The sequence below is a fragment of the Corticium candelabrum genome, chromosome 12 (genome assembly GCF_963422355.1).
Source record: "Corticium candelabrum chromosome 12, ooCorCand1.1, whole genome shotgun sequence".
Lineage (NCBI taxonomy): Eukaryota > Metazoa > Porifera > Homoscleromorpha > Homosclerophorida > Plakinidae > Corticium > Corticium candelabrum.
Genome location: NC_085096.1, coordinates 1,150,049 through 1,157,500, shown reverse-complemented (window position 1 = coordinate 1,157,500; position 7,452 = coordinate 1,150,049). Strand labels below are relative to the sequence as shown.

Below are 7,452 nucleotides of genomic sequence, written 5' to 3'. Positions count from 1 at the left end.
ATTGTCCTCACTCATGAAAGGCAGGCTCTTGAATCTTGGGTCAAGAAAGCATGCACAGTCAAGCAGGTTTGAAATTGAAAGTGATTGGTATCGAGAACCAAGGTTGCTGACCATATCCCTCTTCATGTTCTTGATTACGGAGGAGTCAGTTTCCTGTAGTTGCAGCACATTCTCAGTGAGGTGATGAAGGAGTGGTCTAATTATTGATATAGTGACATACTGTTCTCCTTGAACTTGAATGGTCACATCTCTAAATGGCTTCAGGACATTTACCAACTGCTCCAGCAGGGTGAAGTCTTCTTCCTTGGGCAACAGGTCTAATCGTTTTAGCTCTACCAGTGTTGCACACACAGGACCTTGTTGTTCTATGATCCTTTGAACCATATCATAGGTGGAATTCCATCGTGTCTCCACATCCTTCACCAGCTTATGCACTGGAGACTCCAACGCTGCTTGTTTCTTGGTTAGGAGGTTCGCAGCAACTGTGGATTTCCGAAAGAATTTGACCAGCCTGGAACATCTGGCAAGGGCCACCTGTATCTGTTGCTGTTTCAGCCCTGCTTTCACACATAGATTGATAGTGTGACCAAAACAACCTAAGCACTTCCATTTCAAAATATCTGCTACTGCTTTTTGTATGTTGGCTGCGTTGTCTACTGTGGCACCAGAAAGTTTTGTAGAATCAAGTTCCCATTGCTTCAGAATATCCTCCAGACTAGCAGCCAGGTTCTCAGCTGTGTGCTTGTCAGGTAGCTCCACATTCTCCAGGACGAGGTGCTGAAGCTGCCAGTCATTACTAATGGTGTGAAAGGTGACACCGATAAAAGAGTTGTTGGCACAACTGGTCCAACAATCTGTTGTTATGGCGTACCATTCTGCCAAAGATACCACGGTTGCAACTGATTCCTTGACTTTCACATAGAGAGCGGGAAGCACTCTTTGGGTGAATGTTTTTCGGCTCGGAATTTCATAGCGAGGTTCAAGAACCTTGAACATACTTCGAAATCCGAGGCACTCTACGGCACTAACCGGCTGCATGTCTTTAGCAATGAAGTAGGCAACGGCGTCAGTGATCACAGAGGCTCTCTTACTGGATGTTGGTAGCTTTGCTGCGAGTTGGAATGGACTGACGAATGCAGCTTTCTCTCCTACAGTAGATGACATCGAGACGGCCTGATCCTCTTGCGCACGTTTCTCCTTCTGCTTCGCGGGATTTGAGTCTCTTGAGAGACTTGTTTTCATAAACACTAGCGGGTGACGAGATTTCATGTGAGCGGCCAGGTTGGTGGTGTTACCACAGTACTTCAGAACGGCGCCGCATTTGTTGATGGTGCATACAACCTATAGACAGAGCGAAGCCAAAACTGCAATGGCGAAGAGTACCGCCAGACATGCTGCAAGATCTATTACGTGTTTCGGATCCTCAATCTTCCCGTTTTCACCACGGAAGCCAAAGTACCGCCAAACTTCGGAAGAGCACTGCCTAGGAGGCAGGAGACCCGCTTCTTTCAAGTAATTTCTGTCTGGTACTTCCCTTACACTCATTTGAAGTCAAGACTAACAGACACTGCACTGAGCAAACGACCTACACGTAACGACTGAATGCGCATGCCCGATTAATCGATAGGGAGTTCCCCGGCCATCGATGCCTTATCGATGCGTCACAAGCAATCGATAAATCGAATAATCGATTTAATCGCACAACGCTGGTGTGCATGTGTCTGTCTGTCTGTCCTTCTGTCTGCCTGTCTATCTGTCTGTCAATGGTAGTATGTATGTCTGTCTGCATGTATGTATGTATGTATGTCTTGTCTATCTGTTGTTGCCTGCCAGCTTGCCTACCTTTCTGTCTGTCTGTCTGTCTGTCAGTCTATCTTGCCTATCTGTCTATCTGTTTGTCTGTCTGTCTGTCTGTCTGTCTGTCCATCTGTCTGTCTGTCTGTCTGTCTGTCTGTCCATCTGTCTGCCTGTCTGTCTGTCTGTCTGTCCATCTGTCTGTCTGTCTGTCTGTCAATGGTAGTATGTATGTATGTATGTACGTATGTATGTATGTATGTATGTCCTGTCTATCAGTCATTGCCTGCCTGCTTGCCTACCTTTCTGTCAGTCTGTCTGTCAGTCTATCTTGCCTATCTGTCCATCTGTCCGTCTGTCTGTCTGTCTGTCTGTCTGTCTGTCCATCTGTCTGTCTGTCTGTCAATGGTAGTATGTCAGTCTGTATGCATGTATGTACGTATGTATGTCCTGTGTATCTGTTGTTGCCTGCCTGCTTGCCTACCCTTCTGTCTGTCTGTCTGTCCGTCCATCTCTCTGACTGTCTGTCAATGGTAGTATGTCTGTCTGTATGTATATATGCATGTACGTATGTATGTCTTGTCTATCTGTTGTTGCCTGCCTACTTGCCTACCTTTCTGTCTGTCTGTCTGTCAGTCTATCTTGCCTATCTGTCCATCTGTCTACTTGTTTCTCTCTCTGTCTCTCTGTCTGTCTGTACCAGAAAATAGAAATCAACGTTCCAATATGTATACAAATGTAACCAACACAATCCATCTAATTCAACTACTCACCACTTCTAGTGCTACCTCCGAGTGACGACGAAGACAAGAGATACGATGCCTTCAACGATTCTCCACGTAATTGAGACAAACTTGAACCAGTAGTATGAGACAGAAGCGAGCTTTTCAAGGAGATACTTGTCGACTGGGAGGATGACTTTCCAAGCAAACTGCTCGACGACAACAAAGTCTGTTGTGACAATGTTGATAGGCCACCTATCAGACACACAACATGAGCTACAATCCATTACACTAACATTAACTGCTGATCTCTCATCAAAATTAAATAATAAAATCATTAATTGATATCAATTATTAATACTAATTCTGCCGGTTAATATGAATGACACTCAGCTCAATAATAATAAAATTAATTAAAATAAATTATTGATATTAATCTGTCAGTTGATATAAATAACAACTAACTCTGCTCAATTAACTAATAAAAATCATTAATTGATATCAATCATTAATAATAAATTGTTAATATTAATCACATCCAGTTTTGGTAACTCAACCAATAAAATTAATTAAAATTAATTATTGATATTAATATGTTTGATATAAATAACACCCAACTCTGCTCAATTAACTAATAAAAATCATTAATTGATATTAATCATTAATATCAAATAGTCAGTTAATATGAATAACACCTAGTTCTGATCAAGCTCATCTAATAAAATTAATTAAAATAATCTGTCAGTTGATAACTCTGTTCAATATTAACTAATAAAAATCATTAATTGATATCAATCATTAATATAAGTTGTCAGTTAATATGAATCACACCCAGTTCTAATATTAAGTTGTCAGTTAATATTAATCACATACAGTATATTTTTAAATCATTAATATTAATTCGTCAGTTGATATAAACATCTACTACTCAAAATTAACTAATTAAAATTATTAATTGAACTCAATAATTAATATTAAATTTGACAGTTAATATAAATAGCACTTGGTTAAGATTTTTGAAAACCCAAGTTTTGTCATACTCTTTGTGATTCCTGATGTAGTCAAGTCTTTTCTTGCGGTTCCTTTCCCAATAAGTTTTGAGGAAGTTGCAGTAGATAATTTCATTGCAGACTTGGTGGATGTATCGTGATCACAAGAAGTTTGAGTAGACAAGAGCTTGCTTTTTGTCTCTTTCTCGTCTGTTTCACTGATGACTGATGAAGAGCTCAATAGCCGTTGATAGTTTAGATCTCCTGTAATAGAATATGTGTAGTAGTAAGAAACAGACAAACCATAGACAGACAGACAGACAGACAGACAGACAGACAGACAGATTGTTATATTTGAACTCTCACTCTACCAACAACAATCGCTAACTTTACGTATGCATAACAATAACAGTCAATGAACAAAATGTTGAACGTCTTTATCATACAGAAAATCATCAAAATTGCACTTAGACAACTTCGACAGACAGACAGACAGACAGACTGACTGACTGACTGACAGGCAGACAAAGAGACAGAGAGACAAACAGTCAGTCAGTCAGACTGACAGACAGACAGACAGACAGACAGACAAACAGACAGACGGACAGACGGACAAAGAGACAGACAGACAGACAGACAAACAGACAAACAGACTGACTGACTTACAGACAGACAGAGAGACAGACAGACAGAGAGACAAACAAAGAGTCAGAGAAAGAGACAGACAGACAGACAGCCGGACAGACAGACAGACAGACAGACAGACAGACAGACAGACAGATAATTTATTCTCATACAGATTCTACTTGTACATATGCTAGGATTATTTAAATACAAACCAGTCCTTGCAAACAACAAAGTCATTAACTAATGGACTTGACCTTGTATGTCAAAATCAAATAATCTATCTAAATCATCATGATTAGGCGACAGTTTTGAAAGTTTTCTAACGATAACTTTGGCATTGCATCTTTGCAGAACTGTCAGACAGACAGACAGACAGACAGACAGACATATTATGGCGTCGGCCGTTTGGGCCAGACTAGAATGTAGTAGTGCTGTTCTTTGAAAATATATGTATTGACAGACAGACAGACAGACAGACAGGCAGACAGACAGACAGACACAATGCACACACAGAGACAAAAGACATGTGCACAGTAACAGGCAGCAGACGCGCATCAGCAAGCAGACACACTCTCACACAAACTCTAAACTACAAGATCGTGCCAGATCGCATACTTGTGACTCTAGACGCGTCCGATTCTCGTTGATCACGACTCTCTCGCGTCAACAGCAGCGGATTTGCGAGGCTTCTCGGTGACTCTTTCCTACCAGAAGTCATGACGACCGGCAAGTCGAAGACCGAGAAGATGAGACAAAGCGCTGGCTGATCGCTCTAGAGAATTACAGCTTGTTGCACAAGCAAGCGCAATCGACGGAATGTACGTGTGGGCGTGACACTTGGCGTTTTTAGGGTCCCGCATTGATGGTCACGTGTTGCATACAGTTTGACTAACGCGCGCTATAAACATGAGTGTGCATCAAATTGCTTCTCACATCATCACAGCTCTTTGCCTGCTTCCCCGTGAGGGTGAACGAACTCACATAAACCAAATCCTCCCGTCTTTGCCTCTAGTCCGGAAGTTGTGCGTACGGAATCGTTCAAAGCGGCAAATCCATATCTAGCAAGGCTGGCGAAATTGAGCGCCTCGGGGTGCAATCTAAGAGGATGTCATATTACTTCAACACAATAGGGAATCTTCACGCTTCTTTAGATTCTTACTTAACTAAACACTCAAATCCCACTCCTGACACCATGTTGTCATTTCTACTAATAATTACTATTGCACATAGGTAATCTAGCACTAAAACATACCACATGTCACAGACACTGACAGGACAGGCTAGATCTATACTTGGAAGACCAACAAGTGAGGTAATGTCTTTAGCAAATTGAGGTCATTGTATCAACATACTACGCATTCTTCTGCAAACCGATTAACATTCTTGTGACCTTTCACACTTCTCTTTCTACCGTTGCTTTGGTCTAGGGCTATTATCGTTTGCATTTGTGTGACTATACACACTAGGAATGCACTAGAGTAAGGTGAAATCTAACGAACTCTAGTCAGGGCCGTCGGAGCCCTCCAGATGTTGGGTGGGCCAGGCCTTGATTGGCTGGGCTCCACACACTTGACAACTTTTGACTAAAACCGTAGAGCTAGGGTGGAGCCTGGCTAAAGACAACGTTACTAGAGGAAGTCTAACTACTAGTAGTATTGTACTCTGAGAATAGTTAATCATTTACTAAACTGAACGCAAAAATTGTCATCTGTTAGAGACTGACAAGACCAAACGCAGAATCAGGGTGTTTGGATATTCCTTCCTTGTACATCAGTCATACATGTGTGGCAAGAGACGGCGTCTCTTGACACGTCGTAGTGGAGGAAAGGGTAATCAACAAACCATTGTGCTTGGCAAGATGTTTCCCTTTCTCCGAACTTCCTCTGCGAGAAAGCAAAGTGCTGGTCAGGATGAAATGCTTGAAGTCTTTCAAGAGTCAGTGACATGTTGCGTACGTACGGTAACGGAAGTAAGCCGGGATATTTCAATCAAGCGCGCTACCAAATGATAACAAACAGTAAGCGCGCATCAAGACGAGTGACTGGGTTTGCGAGGCCTGTTGTGCCCGTCCCACATTTCTTGTTGTAAACTTTCGAATAATGGTTGGTTTGTCTCATCTGTAGAGGTGAACAATAACTAATTTATTTAATCACCTATACCATTTTCCAGAAATTTTCGCCAAACGCCTGTTGGTGGAAGTTTCATTTTTGAATGATGGGACCTGGCCCACCCAGCTCCGCCAACCCTGATAGTTCCTAGATAAACCCAACATGTGGCCTATTTGGTACTTTGCTCTGATACCTCCCACCCCTCTCTTCTGAGTCTACCTACTTCGTGAACGGGCTCTATAGCTATCTTTCTCTGCTTTCGTAACATTAGTAAGTCATTCTTACATGCAACATACTGTCAGATAGCTAACGTGTTAGACAGAAAAGAGAGCAATCGACTCTCTACAACATGCATGCACGACAGCTTAAAAGCTTCTCTGTTATCTAAACAGCTTTACCGCAACCGTTACGTAAGGAGAAAACGTAATATAAATAGTGATCTGTATGCTGATCGTTTCCCTTTACTAAACATAGATACCAGCTGTGCATTGGATATTGTCGGAATGGGTAAATCAAATTACTGCATTCCAGGAAACATGGAAGCTAGCCAGCTTCACCTTTCACACAGAATAGTGTCTGGAACAGAACCATGTTAAGGCGCGTTATTCGACCTACGCGGAGTGCAGCTTCATCACTTTTCAATGTCCATTCCGCTTACATAGCATAGCTATGATAAATTAATTCTAGCTTTACTAATTAGACAGCAATTGCTCAGTATATAAACGTTGTTGGTCGAAGACTGTGCGACAGTATACATCAGTGATCTGTAAGTAGTAGCGCTGGGCACTTCAGACCAAGATGGAGAAAGCAAGCAATCTGAGTCCTGTCTACTTGATAAAATTTAGATTCGGCTTAGTGGTTTTGTTAGGTTGTTATTGCTTTGAAAGAACAAATGGAGTGAGAGAGTGTAAGGTAAGCAAGCAGTGTTTGTATAAACACATGCCTACGCACGCACACGCACACACGCCCACGCACGCACACACACACACACACACACACACACACACACACACACACACAAACGTTCTCTATTGTTTAATGTAAAAATGAGTGTTAATATTATATCAAAATATTAATTATTACGTAATTGAACAGAACACAAGAAAGCAAGTCTGTGAAACACGTTACAAAGCTCTGATGGCAGTCTCAGCGTCAGGTATTTCTAAAGCTCTCACCGTCACACGCCACCGACACTCGCTGGTCTTGAGAAAT

General features: G+C 41.8%; 2 protein-coding genes across 2 annotated transcripts in view; both read right to left on the bottom strand.

The window, feature by feature from the left end:
• The window catches only part of LOC134187906 (E3 SUMO-protein ligase ZBED1-like), a 2,373-nt gene extending 651 nt beyond the window's left edge, over positions 1–1,722 (bottom strand). The window contains exons 1-2 of the mRNA XM_062656082.1: positions 1,411–1,722; positions 1–1,341 (exon numbers count right to left, since the gene is read on the bottom strand). The exon at positions 1–1,341 is cut by the window's left edge and continues 651 nt beyond it. Of these exons, the coding sequence (XP_062512066.1) occupies positions 1–1,341; positions 1,411–1,545 (1,476 nt within the window). The 5' untranslated portion in view covers positions 1,546–1,722. The remainder of the gene's footprint in view (positions 1,342–1,410) is intronic.
• Positions 1–4,942, bottom strand: part of LOC134187557 (telomerase protein component 1-like) — a 53,263-nt gene extending 48,321 nt beyond the window's left edge. The window contains exons 1-3 of the mRNA XM_062655710.1: positions 4,748–4,942; positions 3,557–3,769; positions 2,568–2,771 (exon numbers count right to left, since the gene is read on the bottom strand). Coding sequence (XP_062511694.1) covers positions 2,568–2,771; positions 3,557–3,769; positions 4,748–4,850 — 520 coding nt within the window. The 5' untranslated portion in view covers positions 4,851–4,942. The remainder of the gene's footprint in view (positions 1–2,567; positions 2,772–3,556; positions 3,770–4,747) is intronic.
• Between the last annotated feature and the right edge of the window lie 2,510 nt (positions 4,943–7,452).